General features: G+C 46.6%; 1 protein-coding gene across 1 annotated transcript in view; it reads left to right on the top strand.

Annotated features, from left to right (window-relative positions):
• The window catches only part of itgb5 (integrin, beta 5), a 36,941-nt gene that overhangs the window by 7,956 nt on the left and 10,032 nt on the right, over positions 1-18,953 (top strand). Inside the window, exons 9-11 of the mRNA XM_084478109.1 lie at positions 599-733; positions 6,395-6,569; positions 6,951-7,205. Coding sequence (XP_084334235.1) covers positions 599-733; positions 6,395-6,569; positions 6,951-7,205 — 565 coding nt within the window. The remainder of the gene's footprint in view (positions 1-598; positions 734-6,394; positions 6,570-6,950; positions 7,206-18,953) is intronic.

Consider the following 18,953-nt stretch of genomic DNA (forward strand, 5'->3'; position numbering starts at 1 on the left):
AACGTTTGTTTGTCCGTGTGCGACAATGGTTGTCGACTTTGCAGCTGTGTTCTCCACAGCAGTCTGTGCGTGTGTGTGTTTTCATTTGACACATGTTGTACAGGCTGTCGTGTCTTCCCCCTGTATGTATGACCTGGATCCATGCCCACTCGGAGGTTTACTTGGAGGTCTAAATTAGCAGTGGCAGCTCGCCTAAGCACTTCCTGGCCTGCCTCACATGAGGCCTTTTGCTCATCCAGCCAGCCTGCTAGCAGACGCTAACATCTACCGTCCTCAGTGGTTTATTATTAATAGCTGTGTGGTAGCGCATAAACACAGCTTGGGTTTCAAGGATCTGGAACATTTTTGCATGCTAACTTGTGATGCACAAAAGGGCTCGGAAATCTTCTAGTTGTCTTGAATGTTTATGATATTAAAATTGTGTTGTTGTTCTTTTCTTTTCCTATCCATTGTGATTATTATTGCTCTGCAAAACTAAACTTGGACGCCACTTGCACAAATATGTGGAACATGCTCAGTCTCTTTTATAAAACATTATTTTGCGTCGTCATTACAGAGACTTTATTTCTCTGTAATTGTTTTTCTTCCTCCCTTCCAGAACATCCGGTCCAAGGTAGAGCTGACCGTGTCGGACCAACCAGAGGACATCAGTCTGTCCTTCACTGCCACCTGCCAGGACGGACAGCCACTTCCGGGCCTCCGGAAGTGCTCTGATCTGAAGATAGGGGACACCGTGAGTACCCCGTCCTGCCCCACATCATTAAGGCATTATGCCAAAGACGGCAAACGGTTGATGTTTTAGTTGTGCACAGTTCATGATTAATGTATAGGGCTACATGCTCTGAAGTGTCTTTTTATTAATGTTCATCCCCTAACATTACATTGAAGATACTTGATGCATAATACCTGAGGTACACAATGTTATAATATATAATCAAGTTGAGGGAATTCAGCAGTAACTGGCTATTCTTACCATACTGGTAATTACACAGAAGATAAAAATAAAAAATGCTTCAGTTTGTTATTGTTATTTTGAGCAAGCTTAACACAGCTCCATGTCGCTAAACAGACTTAAGAGATTAGCTCCTGGCAGAGATCACGACGACTCTCTGAGCCCCTCTCTCTGTTTCCTGTTGAACACGGGAGGGGTGCCCTCCCCTGACCCAGCGGACCCAGGAGAGCTGTGAGGAATGTCCACACGCTGTGAACAGATTCCCTGCTAGCATTAGCCCTGCCGAGTCACTGTGTGAGGTTGTGACCGGGCAGCTGGTGACGAACGCCTGGAGACCTTTTAAACCCTCTCTGGGTGGAGTTTCTGTTTGATTAAATAAAACTGTAGTAGGAGTGGAGGAAAGGTTGTGTTGCTTTAAACTCTCATCAAATGGACGTGCACCTGTTGGCCAATGTTTGAGTCTTGTACTGTTCTTCCCTTGTTCTTGCATACAGAATGTATTCATTTTGTGAAGCCAGTACACTGTAGGACGCAGTCCAGTGTAGGTTACATAAGTTGAGAAACCGACTGAACTTTACTCAGTGTAATAATACACTTGAAAGCTGCATATGTCGCTGCTTCCATGAGCATAATAAAAGCATTGCACACAGAAACATCAACCCCCCGCTATGGGAATTAAAAAGATTACAAAGTTTCCAGTGGAGTTGGCTTGTAGTTGAAGTAGTATTACAAAAATCAAAACAACAGTGATAAGGCTGAAGGCCATCCACCATCAGCATGAATAACAGTTTATAGGTTCACGTTTTGTTCCAGTAATGACATCATTGACTCTTACAATGTGTATGCTTGTATAATTATTTTTGTGTACTATGGAAAATAGCTTAATCACAACTTACCCTCAAGTGTATATTTAGCCTGGTCCTTAATTTCAGAATACATTCTATCTGTCACATATGACAAGAAAGTTTATTTGTTAGAAAAATACAACCACGACTGGAATGCATTTATTTTATAAAGTGATTTCCCTCCAGAGATGTCACTGACGCTGTAGGTCTGTTTACAGTGTTCTCCATGCGGGCTTGAGGACTTGCCTACACTAATGAACTCACGAATCATATTGTAATGGATGCAGAACTGAAAGATGTGTATAGTTTGGTTAAGCTGGGTAGGACCAGAGCCAGGGGGGGAGGGGGACATGGAAATGAAATACTAATAGCTTAAGTTGTTTACCTCACATCTCTTGATCTCCTTGTGCTTTCAGAGCTATGAGCGAGAATAGAAGTTGGGATCCTATTCATATCTACTGAATGGCAGAAGACTAGGGTTTCTTATCCCTCTCGGTCTCTGTCTCTCTCTCTCGTGCTCCCGCCCTAACATGGGCCCATGTCCAACATGTCAACCCTAGTGGAATGCATTGTCCCCTTCTGTCTCATTGAACAAAAAGCCAGGTCAGGTGACACAGGATCCTTACACAGCTTAATCGCTTTGAGTTTTGTGCCGTTCAAATCACAAACACTGACCCCTTCCGTGCTCCCACCGCCAGCTCCTGCACATTATGTAGGGCGACCAATCGAGTTGGGTCGTGGGCTCGGAGATCAATTGACATTGCTAGCGAGTGGCTGCTCTGTAAACGCAAGCTCCGACCTTCTGAATTCCCCCATTCATCCTCTTCTCCTGTATTGTCGGCTTCAGTCTTTTCTACGTTTGTCATGCTATGAATGTGAAGGACGAGATGGTGGTGGAGATCTGGGGGGGAGGGGTCAAGGAGAGAGAGAGAGATACTAATATGTTGAGTCCTGGGATCGCTCTACTTGGGATACGGGATGGGGGACACAGCCTAGGAGTCAGTCAGGGAATTTCTATGGGGCTCACCCACCACGGCCCTGCCCACTGCCGGTGCATCTCAATGAAGCTTCACAAAGGCCGGGCAAGAAGGGGGGGGGGCTTGTGAGACCACTAGCCCTGAAAGAAACGGGAGAAATGGCAAGGGGAGAAATTCACGCCCCAGATTTTTTTTGTAAGGTTGAGCCGGCATCCTTTGGAGAGCGGCTCTCTGGGGAACTGAGCGCTGAATGGGCCTCATGTATATGAATGGCGGCCGGGCGGGGCGCTCATCTCCTTACAAGATGTCCCTGTCCAAACAAACCAGAAACGTTTTAATTACATGATGTGCCGTTTTGTTTTTTTCCCACACTCGAGGGGCGATGCATCCTATTTTTGTATTCTTGTTGCTTTTTTTTTTTTTTTTTTTTTTTTACGACCAGGAAGTCATTCAAGCGTTGAATCAACATGTCTTTTTGTGTCCTCCACGGCAACGGAGCTTATCATCTTGTCTGGATGATGAAGTCCGCCGCACCACACACACTTTACACTTTAGTGGGAATCTCACAAGAGGAAACGAGAAACACATTCGGCTTTGCTGGCTTGTGAGTTATTGCTTGATTAGTTTGTGTGATATGACTGTAGGCTGGCCTTGTGCCAACCTACTTTAACCTTTTACTTTAACCCCCCCCCACCCTTTGAGGACATGTTACTTTATGGTGCTATCCATTCGTATGGTACGTCGGTACGTCCTAATCGTAAGGTGTGAACCTCCCAGCTTTCTTGCGGCATTTCGCGGAGGTACGCCCCCTTTTGGTCGGTCCCACTCGCTATTCTGAAAGTTAGAGCGAGTTCAGAGGCCGACCCGACAACAAAAATGGCTGCGCCTGTAAAGAGATTTATTTTCTTTGGTCGTTTTAACGTCTGTTTAACTTGATTACATTGCTACTTTATTCCGGTCACCAATTTATGCATTGCACGGTCTTGCTGTGTGTGTATACAATGTAAAGTTGTGTTGTTTTCGAGCTGGTTTGCTAAGGAGGCTAATGTAGCTAGCAATAAAATCGACTAGCCAATGAGAAACGGGAAAGCTACCTCAGTGAAATGCCAGAAGAAAGCCGGGAGATTTACACCTTACAACTAGGACGTACCGGTGTACCATACGAGTGGATAGCACCATTACTTTACACCTCAAACGAGAGATCTTGTTTCTTTATCTCGAAGGGAGGAATCGTCAGTTGAATCCGTCGGTTCTCTGGCCCTGGGATGATCCTGGAGAATTAAATTGAGTCCAATTGTGTTGCTTTTACCCAACCTCACCCTTGGTTTGGTCAACCCCGTAGTGGTCTTAATGAGACTCATGATTGGGAGAGGAGCCCTCCTCGTGACTCTCGTGTTCAGTAAATCTCAGCTTGTTATGTTGTTAAGTTGCCCCTCGCTGCCCCTCGCGAGGCCTGGCCGGCGGCCATGCGGACGTCACAGGACGGTTCCTCTGTGATTTCCGGTCTCCCTCGTCAGGCTTGTGCCGATTGTCTTGTCAGAAGGACGACTGTGATTGTCCAACGCGTCGTTGCATTCATAGGTGTGGATAGCCACGAGGATAGCCATGGTATCTGTGTACGGATTCAGACCTAGCAGTGGCCCTGTCACTGGGCCACATCTATGGGACGGCCGCTGCCAAATCTTGCCACATGCCAACCCCTCCCATTAGCATCCTTATCACTCATGTAAATATTTATTTATTTAACGATTCTTAAAATAGTAAGTAAGTAAAAACAACGATAGGTTAGGTTGACAGTTTGGAAGTGATATGCAGGTTAATTTATTTATAACAACAGAAACACGAAAGCCAAACTAAATTCTATCATTTATTTATGCAGTCAAATGTCTTCCGGTCAGTATTTAGAAGTACACTACAAACAAACATTAGCTATTTTACATTAATAGGCGAAATAAACATAAACAAACACATTTAGCTCTGGATCATGAGATCAAATGCAGTACAATGCCGTTTATACGTTGATAACACTGCTGGGTCGCTAATGTGTCCACAGCAGTTTAGGGCAACAAAACAGTTTATTGCTCCCTGGGTTCACGCAAAGCCAACCATGTCTGTCAACGGGAAACCCGGCTATAGTTTTCATTACTTTATTTTTCAGCCTGACTTGTTGCTTCCTTTCACTCTACATACTCATTTGAGGTCACTGGTGAGCCATGCCAGAATATCTTTTATCTAATTAACATACATTCTCCAAAGGTTTGCCCCTAGCTTGACTTCCTCTCCTGACCGAGCAATTTACTGTCTGTCATACATTCTGGAAACGGAAAAATACATGATTGCTGCTTCACTGCTCAATCACCAGCCCGCCTCCCCACCCCCCCCCCCCCAAAACCATGACTGCCACTCTCACTCCATTCCCTCACTTGCATCTAGAGTTCTGTTTCTTCTTTACTCTCAGAGGAAAGGCAGTCTTGATTCCAGGGTGTTTTACCGCTTTGCTAAAGCTATAGGAGCTTTAATAATAGCCAATACAGTTTCTAGTTCGGTTTGGTTTGGTTTAGATAGAGCTTTGAAGATTAGAAACTGAGTGCGGTCCATTTGCTCACAGCAGGACACAGGACACGGTCGCAGTCCATGGGACATCCAACGCTCCTTTCTAACTTCCAACCACTTGTATCTGCTCTCCGCTTCCTCTTTCTCCTACGCTATTGTCAGTGGGTGTAATAAACAGAGGTTATTGTTTACATTAGGAGACTTAAGGACCCCCCCCCCCCCCCCCCCTCCTATCCCCTTAACTTTGCTCATTCACACACTCTGTAGCCAACATCAACAGATCCCACAGTGGCTGCGAAGGCCTAATATTTGTGTTGGTTTGGAGTCACAAACTTTGCCTTTCTCAAGACCTTAAACCTCTGGCGGGATTTCCAAAGCACAGAATGTCTCCTCCTCTGTTGCGACCCAGTGTGTGTGCTGTCCACTGCCCAGGAGCTCTAGTTAAACCTTGTGCAAAACTCCTTAAAGCTGTATTCACACAGCCTTCAGTGCAAGAAAGAAAAGTGTTACATAACTGTTATTGTCTCAACGCTCACGCTCAAGCCATAAATACTTTCCAACCAGATATCATTCCCCATTTTGAGGGGAAAAGAACGGTAGAGTTTCAGCATTGCGATCCCCCCCACCGAGCTGTCAGACAGAGTGTTGCGGTTCGGTGATTACGGTTGAACACGTAGAGGTGGAGCGCAGCCTCAGAGGCTCAGCTCCCATCGGTACGGGTCAAAACCGGCATGTCTGCATATCTCGAGATCTTCTTACACACTCCTTCCGCAGAACAACATGTTTAATCTTGATGAACTTGCACCGTTTATGTTAGCAAGCCACATCAAGCCTCTCTCTCTCCCCCCCCCCCCCCCCCTCCCCCCTGGGGCTATTATAGGACAGGACACACAGCACGGGGGTCACGTAGAGTTCCCCACCCTCGTCCCTCCACGGCCCCCGAGCTTCCTGTAATGGGGGTTACGGAGCCTCCACATTAACCCTGGGCTTAGAGTTAAATGAGAGGGAATGCTGAAAGTGAAGGATCTGAATCTTCAACGCCTTTCTATCGTCACGGCCCCCTGCAGGTGTCCTTCGACGTGAACGTGGAGGCGAGGAGCTGCCCCCAAGGTGGAGCCAGCCAGAGCTTCACCATCAAACCGGTGGGCTTCAAGGACCGGCTGGAGGTGACCGTGGACTACAGCTGCGACTGCGGCTGCACCCGGGCGGCGCAGACCAACAGCAGCATCTGCAGCTCCACCGGTGAGAGACGCCCCGCCCCGCCGTCGACCGCACGCACGCACACACGCACGGACGCACGTGTTCTATTGACAGCATGTGGCTCAGGAGGTAGAGCAGGTCGGCTGGTAGCCGCAAGGTTGCTAGTTCGAATCCCCGGCTCCTCCTAGCTGTCGAGCTGTCGAGGTGTCCCTGAGCAAGACGTCCCTAACCGTAACTGCTCCCGACGAGCTGGCTGTTGCCTTGCATGGCTGACAACGCCGCCGCCGCCGGTGTGTGAATGTGTGCATGAATGGGTGAATGAATCAGGCGATATTGTTAAGCACTTTGGGTGGCCTCTGGTTACAAAAAAAAAAAAGGTCAGTTTACCATTATTGACCGAGTCCAACCCTTCTCCGGATCCAGGTACCTTCACCTGCGGGAAGTGCCACTGCGAACCGGGCCACCTGGGCTCCCACTGCGAGTGTCAGGAGGGCGAGTCGGGCAGCCACCACCTGGGCGCCTGCAGGGAGGCGGAGGGCAAGCGGATGTGCAGCGGCCGAGGGGAGTGCAGCTGCAACCAGTGCCTGTGCTACGAGTCGGAGTTCGGCAAGGTCTACGGCAGCTTCTGCGAGTGCGACGACTTCTCGTGCGCCCGCCACAAGGGGGTCCTCTGCGCAGGTAGGAGAGCTCTGACGTGTGTCCGCCCCCTCCCCCCCCCCCCCCCCCCCCCCCCCCCGAAGGTGCAGTCTTCCTCTGGGAGCTGAGCGCTGTCTGGTCATTGAATGATGGGTGGGGTCTGTTTGAGCTAGAGCAGAAGAAAGAGAGCGCTGGAAGGCTTTGGTCTTTCAACTCGTGAGATGTTTTGTTGAGTCATCTCTTCTAAGTGGTGGGGCGTGAGGTATAAGGTTGTTTTTCGCTTTGATCGCTAAAGTTGATTTTTATGGGGATTATGGTATTTATGGTATGTGAAGTTAAAACAAAAGAAGTGCTAGAAACGCATGAAATCGGAGGCACATTGTAGGTTAAAATCGAATGTTCAAACACGTCCTGGGCATGTCTGCTTGCACTTGCTGAAATGATTTGTGTCTTCTGATCTATTCTGAAAGTTGCTAGTTTCACTTAATTGCTGTTTTTATTGCGTCAATATGCCAACACAGCTCTTATTGCAGGCCTAGCCATGCTATGAGCAGGATCTGTCTCAAAGTTTCTTCCATTTCCCTTCAGGGTTTGGTGCTGGGTTTTCGGTGCTGTGTCTCGGAGAGTATTGTCTGGGTGCTCTGTTTTCACATCACCCTTTTAAATTTGGGAAGCTGTTCTGTAAAGTTATTTTGATACGGTAACTGTGATAAAGGGATGTGTTTTGACTTGATTCAGCTCAAGGTTGCCACCTCTGGGCTTGTTGGCCTTGCAATGTCTCTTAGGGAGATGACAGCGAAGGAGCTCTTGCTCTTTAAACTCTTGAGTACAGGTTGTTGATGGACGCTTGTGTTTTTGTCTTGAAAAAAAGTGTTTTAATATGCATGTGCAGTATATTTGAAACAGAGCTTCACAGAGATCCACACTTGTCCAAACACTTCCATGCTTTCATTTCTTCATCCCGAGGCATTAAAATACTCTCTTAATAAAAGATGCATGTGAAGAAGTGGCCCAAAGAACCCTCTTTCCCTTCTAAGCTGTCCCTGTTTCAGTTGGCCTCCCTACAGTCCGGTCCATGTCTTTGTTTTCCACGGGCCGGTTGGCTTGGGTGTTTCTGCTCAGCCATACTTAACCAGCCAGGCCGGTTCTCCAGCCAGAACATCGAGTCCATGCCTCACTGTGTTCTGGGGCCAGTTCTGCAGAGTATCTGTGTGTTTTTGGTGAGTGAGGGGAAGACAGGGGGGAGGTGGAGGGGACATGGCTCATCCCCAAGCCAATGGATGTGCCTCAGAAACCACAGAGAGCGCTTTGTAATAGCCGGGGGCCAGCTCCTCTCACACAATGCCTGGCTCCGTTTGTCCAGAGCCGATTGGTGCTCTCGGTGCCGAAACATGAAGCGGACGCTGGACCTCTCCGAACGTTCCCGTAACAGAAGGGCTGCTTGTTTCTAAGCTGGTGATGATCCATAGACAGTCATTAAATGTTAACACTCCAGTTCCTTCTGGAAGCCCCTCTCCTTTTTTTTTTTTTTTTTCTGGTTACTTTCCTTTCTCAGCATGGCCGGCCCAGTAATGAGTCCCTAACGACACAGAGGGGTACTCCTCCACCAACCGCCTCCCGTCACTTCTGCTAATCTGTTAATTATTACCACAGAGCGGCCTCTATGCACAGTGTCGGGAAGGGAAGGGAAAGGGAAGGCCTGCCTTTCATCACTCATCCTGGTAAACATGTAAAGTGTTGAATAGCGTTGAGCAGAGCCACGCTCTGTCGAGAGCAGCTTGTTTGTACTGAAGTTGCGGTCTTACTGGTGATGGCACTGCTGGTTATATTAAGAGGAAACCAGCAGGATGCATTTGCTCACAACTATGCACATGTAGGCATTTTCCATTTTCTCTTCCTAAAGTGTAATCTTCTCATAAACCTTGTCTGGCCATTATCTTCAGACAGCATTGCTCTGAAAAGGGCCTGGTTAACACCAACACACATTTAGTCAGGCCTGTGAGATGAGCTAAGCACAGCATGCTAACACAGACGGAGGGATGACCAAGGTGGCAGTGGCCCGTAAACAGAATCAAAGACAAGACGTTGACTGACTCTTCGCAGTTTTTGAGTCCTGCATCGGTGGGTCTTAAGCCGAAGCATTAGCCTGGCATTAACATTAGGCAAGGCAAAATGGATGCCAGCTTACAGAGAGACAGGCGTGCAGTGTGCCAGAGCTCCTCTCCTACACCAGTACACAGTGGTCCGAGTTGGCCTGGTCTCTGCTTAATTGCAGCTGAAATCTGCATTAAAGATGACCACTGCTGTCAAGCAACAGTTTATATTCCAAGTGAAATTGTTGCCATTTCTCTGTTGACGTTTCAAAGGGCTGCTTATTCAAAGAGAGTCTCTTGCGTGCACGACGGATGCCACTGACTTGTTCGAGAGGCTCAGAGTTCTGCTTGGTTGTTAACTTCCGGCGGGCCCCTTGTTTGTTGTGTTGCAGTGCTGTCGTCTTTGGCCCTTGAGGGCCACGGTATTTTGATAATGCGTTTAGCAGCTACTGGAGCTGCAGGTTTTCCAGGATCGTGTGGAACAGAGTTGAAGGGGAGGACACAGCAGGAGACCAGACACGTTGGACACAGTGGAGTAAGCAGGCCGAACGCCACACCCAGCTGTGGTTCCTATCTGTCCCCGTGTGTGTGTGTGTGTTTGTGTGGGCTCATGTGTGTGTGTGTGTGTGTGCCATGTGCGTATGTGGTGTGTTGTGACGACATGAGGGTTCTTTTAAACTGGTCTAGACTGTTTTGAGCTACACTAGTTCCAGCAAGGCTTGTCTTGATCACAACGACTAGAGTGCTAAAAAAAAACATTGATAAGCTGGAACTTGATAGTTTAAAATGAATATCACTTCTTTTTGAGATGTAAATATCCATAATATTATACTTTGTGTTGGCAGAATACAGCTTTGTTTTTGTTTGTTTTTTATGTAATTCCTACAGGAAAAGTGCCTTTCACAGCCGGTAAGCTGTTCATAAATGTATCACAGCATCAGACAAACGCACCGGGGAAATGAAAGGAGTTCTTGAAATCTTTCTTTAAGAGAATTCATAGATTTTGGGTGTTGACTTTGGCCCGTCCATTCAGTGCCCAACACAAATTTTTTCATCCTGTCCCACGTTGTCCCTTATTCTCCCAGCAGCACCCTTGATGTTGAGGTCTATACACAAGCAATGGAAATTTCCACAAACTAAATCGCCTCACCCAATCCATGGAAATGCACTGAATCACTGCTGCTTCACAACACTCTCAGTAGTTGCTTTGTGTTTATGTCTGCATCCCTCTGACCGGAAAGCGAACTGAATGTCTGACGGAAAAAAATAATTCTAATTTAAAACACACAAAAAATAAAGAATAATAAGGACAGACAGCGATCCAGTATCTGGCCGAATCGCACGCGGCTGTGATGGTCTGCTTCAACGCTTTGTTTGAAGCAGACCTGTTTAGTCCTAAGGGGGCATTTCTCAGTGGAGGCATGCATGCAGAGCTCCAGTTCCCCCTCTCCACACCACCACCATCATCTCCCCAGCACACTGCAGCTGGAGCTACACGGTGATCGCAGACAGCTGCTCAGCGGTCGTACAGAAATAGAACAGCTGTATTTCCCGGGCTTGCACACTTTGAAGCGCACTCAGTGTGTGTGTGTGTGTGTGTGTGTGTGTGTGTGTGTGTGTGTGTGTGTGTGTGTGTGTGTGTGTCCTTTTCAAGTGGTAAAAGGTGGTGTGTGTGTGTGTGTGTTGATTTGTGTTTGTGCCAGGCTACATTAAAAGAATAATGGCTTCCTTGACGTTAAGTGTGTGTTGGGAGGGGGAGACAGACCTTTGACTTACAATGGTGATAATTCATACAAGTCTGTCTGTCATTGAGATGAAGATGGAGCCTTCCAGCCATAGACTGTTGCGATGGATTATGGTTTCAGCTGATCCCAGTAGCGCTGGCTGCAACATGTCCAAACGCAGCTCAGTCCCTTTTCAAACGTGTGAGGATGCGTAGGCTGACTTCCATCCTGCTATTTTCCCGGGACACCGCAAACCACGGCGCTATTTGAAATGGCTGGAATCTGTCACGAAATGCCACGCGATTGTAGAGATTTGAGGGCTAACACTCTTAATACATTAAAGTTAAGCCTTTAAGTCGGGTGGCTGTAAGTCAGCTGGATCCAACTTTTGGAACTGGGAGCTTTTGCTTTACTACCTACCTCTGTGTTGCAATGCGTTTGATTGGTCGGCTGTGGTTTGTATCGGTCTTTATTGTGGTGTTAGCAGAACGTGAAGCAATTAGCGTGTGTGTTCGGGACTGATTCCTGGCAGGCTGGTCCCGTGGTCGGCCTCAGAGGCCTTTTCATTCCACACTAATTACCAAGGAGAAGACGCTACCGCAGTCTTTGAAACATGTTAAAGGTGATTTATTTAAAATGTGACCATTTGGTTGGTTATTTATTAGTTAAACATCCAGATTTTTCTTTCAACATACTAAAACTCTATAAATATTGAATGAGGGCCTGTGCAACAGGCTTTTACACATTTAAGATACATAGACAGTGTATCTTTTATTTTTGACATCCCGTGTCCACATTCTCTTGATATAATCCGACAGGTTTATGGTCTCCATTTCATTTCAGCCATGTTGACGTTACACCTCAATTGACTTATCCCTATGGGGCTGCAATCCTAAAGCTCAAGGACTTTAAAGATTCACAAATCAGTCTTATGTATATATATAAGTGCTGCAGATCAATGACCTTATTTTAGTTGTCATAGCAGTGGCCTTAATCTTTCATTTAGATGAACGTGGTTAGCTGTCTGCTCAGGACTAGTGCAAGTAGACGGTGTACAACCATATAAAGACAACCACATAGGACTCAATCCCAACTCTGTAGGTCTCTGCTCCCTGGAGAGCACTGAACAGCTGAAAACTTTCAGTTCCCACTTTCCCAGATCCCTCCCCGGCCCCCCCCGGAGGTAAACAGCCCTCTGTGGAGGCTAGACGTGACTGAACTTGACCGTCACACACGTAGGCCTGCGGGCCCTTCTGAAGATTCCCTTAGATCAGGTAGTCTGGCCCCACCTCAAACCCTACCACCATAAGCCCAGTTTTAAAGTAGTTATACTTCCAGTAAAGTAACAAAAAAAATCCTTCCAGGTGTTTCCTGGTAGTCGAACTAAGATTAAGCATTACTCACTCACCTCTTTTATCCTTTTATACCCTCTCTCTCCTCTATCCTCTCTCTCTCTAGCTTATACACTTAACCCTTTCTTATCTGGCCGTGCTTAAAGGGGACATATCCCACCAGGTGTGAGTGTGATTAGCCGTTACGAGCCGTTTTTGAAAATGTGCCGCTTATGACATCACAGGTGGGCATGTCCACCTAGATGCATGAGGGATAGATCAGCAACGTTTGCTGCAGTTCACTGGGTCGGCAGGTGGTAGACTGATCTATCCAGCGCGCGTCTAGGTGGACACGCCCACCTGTGATGTCAGAAGCGGCACATTTTCAAAACGGCCTGTAGCGGCTATCACACTCACACCTGGTGGTATAACATGTCCCCTTTTAATAAGTGCCAGTGGGCGGTCGACGACAGCAACATGCTAAGCTACACCAAAGTGCTAGAGGTCAGGAGTATTTAGCAGAATGCAACGCAGAAAGGGGCATTCTGGCGACCAGCTCTGGCAGCCCATTGTGTTTTAAGAAGGGATCGCACCAGGGATCATCGTCACATGTCAGCCGCGAGGCGCTAAGCTGCTATACGCTGCTAACGTGATTGGGCTTAAGGGGCTGTGCCTCTTCCCCAATGTCACACCAGTGATGTAAGGTCATTGACCCCAGGCCAGCGGTCTGATATATGGCTCTGTATAAAGCCTGCCTCTTTGTGTGCTGTGTCCTGTGCGTACGGGAAGAATAGACACATATGTGATTAAACTGTGCATAAATCATTCACAGTATCAGCGCTTGACACAGAGCAGTGTGTTGTTGAAACACTCTTGTTTTATTGTCTTTTCACTCGGGCGCGCTTACGGTCGGCTCAGGCTTCTGGGTGGTTCCCACTCCCATCCATTCCGTTCCCAAAACAGAACCATGGACCAAAGTCCCCTTGTTAAATCCATTTGTGAATCTTTGTCTCCTTTATTTCCCCAGCTGTTCAAACGCAGCTCGTTTGGTTGCTTGTTGCTGCCTGAGTGGTGTGTGTGGACTCTAGGCTTCTGAAGCAGGAGGAGCTGCTTAGACAACAAACAAGAGCATAGCTCCCGGGCCGGGTTGTGTGCTGAGGAGTGGGCTCCAGATGGAGATGAAGTTTATTTACCGGCCCGAGATGGATAGTAACGCTTTAATGTTTGAAGTGGTCATGGCTGTGAAGGGCTTACCTTTTTTTTTGTGAGACTGCATTCAGCATACATTTGTTCTATGTGTCCGGACACTGTGTGTTTTGGTTTGCGTGGGCGAGTTTGCGTGTGCGTTTTGGGGTAGACAATGCTCCTTTGTTGTTTGATACAGTGATACAACTGTGCTTGGAAAATCTCATTGCGTCGTAACTTTTAATTGATGCCATGTTTTTCTACATTTCTTACACATTTTTTAACGTGCAGTTGCTGTTCAGAGTGTGCTGGTGTCTGTTTATACACAGCTGTTTGAAACACTGAGGTGTTGAGAATGGGAAAAAACCTTGGATAATTACCCAAGCTGTTACTGTAAATAACAACCAGTTTGTCCATCCATATGCTTGGTTTCATGAGGGCTTTCCTTTCAGTAGGCAATTACCAAAACCAAAAGAAACGGTGGGAATAATATGGCATAGAGAGCCTCATATAAACTGAGTGGGCCCTTGAATTTATCTCTAAGATGAACAGATAAACAGCAGAGAGTGATGGCCTTCTGTGTAATCAGATTTGGTTTGCCTTCTTATTTTGGCCCTTATCATGCACCAAGTAGCACCATCAACAAAGATACCACTAGCTCTACCAACAACACCACCACCACTTCCACCATTTCACATCAAAAGTCCATCCCAGTCCCCCATACACACACTGCACCAGACTATATGCCATCTTAGCAATACAAACCAAATATCTGACATACCCTTTAAATAAATATCAGGTGTTTGTTGACTGAGGTACTCCCCAGGAACAGTTTGTGACACTAGATGGGTCTTTTTGTGTGTGTGTGTGTGTGTGTGTGTGTGTGTGGTTGTCCTTTGCATGGAGTTCAGAGGGGAGAGCACTGCCGATGAAACCCACGTCTATTAGGAAGCAGACTGACGACACTAGAGTAAACACTGGTTTCACAGCTTCTAATGATCGTTGTCTGTCGACGATGTTGCGTTGTGGCTATGTTTAAACCCCCCCCCCAGAAATACAACGTCAGCACAGCTCTTGATAACGGTCATTTGTGTAAATCAACCACCACCGCCGCCGCATGCTCCACGTGGTTTGCAGTGAGTTCTTCAGACTAGGTATTCTTAAAGGTGGAGGCCATGGCACCATACTAGCCGTCTGTATTGTGTTCTAAGCCATTGTTTCCCAAACTTTTTTTCTGGGGACCCATTTTTTTTTAAATTACAAACCATCACGACCCAATTCAAAATAGTACAGTACTGTCAAAAACATGCTTCTTGTTTAAAGGTTTTTTAAATGTTCATGCCGAACAGGTAGGCTTGTGTTTAAGGGCAGCTATGGTTATCAAACAGTCAATCAATCAATCAAATCGAACAGTCAACATTAATCAATTTGTTACGAACATAAGATAAGATAAAACTTTATTAATCCCCCGGGGGGAGAAATTCGGTTGTTTCAGCAGCATGAAGTAAGACAGTCAAGGAACTGTAGAGATAGATGCAAAAAAAAGTGCCAAAGTATTTCTGTAAAAAAAACACTTTTTATATACATTTACTTGGCAACCCAATTAAAAACTCAAATTAAATTGCAATACAAAGGCACAACACGAAACGTTCCCCTCATCCCTCCGTCCTGGTGTCTGGGGCTGGGGCGGTGCTGCTGACTGTGTGCTTGTGTCTGATGAGTGACGGCTTGGCTCTGTGTACACTAGGGAGCTTGTCTCGGCCTGCATATCTTCAACCACCCGCATTTTTGGGAGGCTTTGCTGAGCAGGAGAACCACAGGGACGGAGGTGGTCGTGCTTGTATAATGTGTCACTGGTCAATGCTGCGACGCCGTTAATATCTAGAGCATATCCATCGACATGTCCGCCAGGGATGCTAGTGTATAGCGTTGAATCAGACTAGAACTAGAGGGTGTTTTTTTTGTATTTGTGTCTGTCTGTCGGTCTGTCTGCGTGTGGCCACGTTGCAGACAGTACAATACTCTATTGTTATATCAGTGCAGACAAAAAGCCACTGCAAACGATCCTTCAACCCACCAAGGCCTTTCCCATGCAAGTCATTCTCAGTCTCCCTCTCTCTCTGCCCAACCCTTGTTCTATTTTGTATCCATTTCTTTGCGAGGGGGACGCACACATCGTCATGGTGGTGGTGGTGTGGCTGTGGGTGTGTACAGCGTCACGGTCTATAGCGTTGACCGCCGTCCTTGTTCCAGCCCGTTCCGCCTTGGTGTCGGTTGACTGTTGGGTTCCCGGCCCTGGCTGGTGGGGTTCCCTGTGGGGTTTTGGGAGACCCTGCGCTCGGATGGCGGACAGGCCAGGCCAGGGTTTGTTTCAGCAGATGCTGGCTGCTTTCAACGTTAACACCGTTCATGTTTGCCTGGTACCAAAAGGGCCTTTTAGAATCTATTGGCATACGTTTTGTCTATCATGAATTGATTTGGGGTTATCTTGTTTTTAATTCACAAACTTTGTCCATTATAATCTCCTCCGGACAACTGATAGCGTTGTAACACACACAGGAAAGTCAAGGTTGTGACCTTGGGATGCGAAGAGAGCGGCGCCGACGAGCCTGTTGTCTTATCTGTAGGACAGAATGCCTCTGCGTGCTCCGCGCCTGTTTGCATTGACACAGTAGTGATGACTAGCCACTACTGCTGGTGTAAACAGCCAAGAGTAATATAAGCAAAGCTCAAGTCCAAAACATCAGTTAGTCTAAACAAAGGAAAGGACGAGGAACGTCGACTGCAAGTCTAAGAGGAACCAAAAAAAGTCAACCATTGACGTTTTGAAGTAATTTGAAGTATCGTTTTTGGGTTTTCCCGTGGTCATTTCTTTTTGCATGTGTCAGCTATTTCTCTCCTATCAGTCATGGGATCCAGTCGATTGCCTTGTCTGCAGTTTGGTCTGCCGCTAAAGTGAGCATGGACCGCCAACTCCCTGTGTGTACAGGAGCCCCCCCGCTCTGTCTATGAGAGCACCGTCTCTGCTGCAGTTGTCTTAGTGGTTTTTCTCCTCGCTGTCGTCAAAGTATCACTTCTCCTTCCATCACCGTTGGCCGTGAAGGGCTTATTTTTTTTTACGTTAACCACTGATTTGCGGGATTCTTCACTCACAGTTTGTGTGCATTGTGCGCATGTTCAATTAAAAGATCGACCTTGAAACCACTCTTTGAGCAGAGCAAGCATCCCCTTACACTTAAATAAACAGATAATGCAAAATAAAGAAGCCTACTTTCTTAGTTCCATCTCCCATAACCGTTACAAAGATGTCCCCTCCGAGCCAGCCCTCTGTAGCCGTGACCCAACACAAGGGCCTGTAATCAGAACGAACAAAGCGCTGTGGAAATACGACGTGTGGTTGTTGCGATACAGCTCTTCTGTTGAAGCTGTCATTATAATGATGTATTTGACATTCCTTCATTGTAGAAGGGAGGGGCTTTTTCGCTGTAATAACATGATATCATATAATATGCAATCCCCTAAAACTGAAATAGACGCACAAAAGACACAGTTGGTAGTCCTGTTGTTAACCTTCGAGTTTGAAAATAGCAGCGCTCCACCCAAAGCCAAAGAATGACTTGGTTTGCAAGAACTCATGATTGGGTAGACAGAGCATTAATGCAGCTTACAGTGAAATGCTCCGTCCAACAGGAAAGAGAAGGAATTTTAAGGAACGTAGGGACTAGACACTGATTTAGCAATTTTATCGCCAAGTCAGAGAGGCCACAGCTCATTTCCTCCTCCAAATAAAAATATTTTGTAATTTCATCACAAAGTCAGAGGACGTAACTTTCTAACCATTAATAACCTCGATAACCTCCATGGAGTGTTCTCTGAACACCAGCTAACGCAACTCAACTCCTTGGAGCAGATTTGAGTGTAATGTCCTGTAAAGAATAAGTAAACGATTAAGTAAACAGAGAAATGGCTATAGAGAGAACATGTTTCTAATTCAATCAACTTTCAATTGAAGTTTCAGTGAACCAGCTCAAATTCAACACCATGCGTTGTTGGTTGAAAAATAGCATTTTGGGCGAGGGAGTGTTATCCCTGTGATGATCTGTTTTTTAGTACCGTCGTTGTGTAGGAGCATTACAATTAGCACCTCACCGCTTGATGCAACTGAATTGTTCACACTGGACCTTTTTAAGTGTCACATAAACATACGCATGCAGTTTGCACACAGAAACATCCGGTTGAGAAAGGGGATTAGAGCTCCACAACCATGGGAGGAGGTGGCGGTCTTGCTTTGATTCTGTCTCTGTCTCTGTCTGTCTCTACCTCTGTTTCTGTCTCTGTCTATCTCTGTCTGTCTGTCTCTCTCTGTCTGTCTCTATCTCTATCTGTCTGTCTCTATCTCTATCTGTCTGTCTCTATCTCTATCTGTCTCTGTCTCTCTCTGTCTCTGTCTATATATCTCTGTCTCTGTCTATCTCTGTCTGTCTCCGTGTCTCCGTGTCTCTGTGTCTCTGTGTCTCTGTGTCTCTGTCTGTCTCTGTATCTCTGTCTGTCTCTGTCTCAGCCTCCCCCCCCCCCCCCCCCCCCGACTCTCTGTCCACACTGGGAGGCACTGGGGAGTCAATGTTCCTCCTGGTGCTGTGAACTGCGGTCTGCTCTTAAATAAGCCTTCGTGCAGCAACCACCAGTGCATCCAGCCCACTATTTATAATGAGGGCCGGCGGGTTCATCAGGTCCAGTCCATTGGCTTTTGCCTCTGCAAGGGGTCATTTGGTTCCAAACAGCTACAAGAATGCTGACAATGTGATGATGACACACACGATAAAAAGTGCTCCAGATGTGAGTTTTTTTTATTAAGCAAACACGACATGGGAAATATAATTGACGGGTTGGTTGACCAATAAAATTCATGAAATGTTACATGACTCACCTCTGCACCCAGCAACGGGGATAGCGTTGCGGACCTTTGACTAATGAAGCCGGCTGATGGGAACAAAGCTCTCACAATCTGTGTTTGTTGGCTTGTTATTGATCAGTCAGGCGCTGTGCTCTGGACGTGACTCATGCCATGGTCGGGCTTCCAATAACTGGGCTTGTTGTTCTGCTGGTTCCAGACGCGCTAACGACCAGCGTCACGGTTTGTTAGATTGTGTTCTTTTCACGCATCAGGCCATAAGAGATTGTGATTATCTGCATTTTTGAAGCCGTAGAACATAAACAGTTGATCCATTTTATGGACAATTAAAGCAATGTGTCTAATAAAATGACTTGGGTGGACGATTATTTTTGTCCAAATATAGTGACCTAGATCCATAAACATGATTGTTGACAGCCCTTACATAACCCTAATGTTTCATCGCCTCTCCAAACAGTTTGCATGGCATGGCTCAGAATATATGTAATGTCTTCTAGCCCAGGTCTGTAATTTTTGCTACCGTTATTCACATTATAGGTCATTAT

Source organism: Micromesistius poutassou, assembly GCF_964030765.1.
Source record: "Micromesistius poutassou genome assembly, chromosome: 14".
Taxonomy (NCBI): domain Eukaryota; kingdom Metazoa; phylum Chordata; class Actinopteri; order Gadiformes; family Gadidae; genus Micromesistius; species Micromesistius poutassou.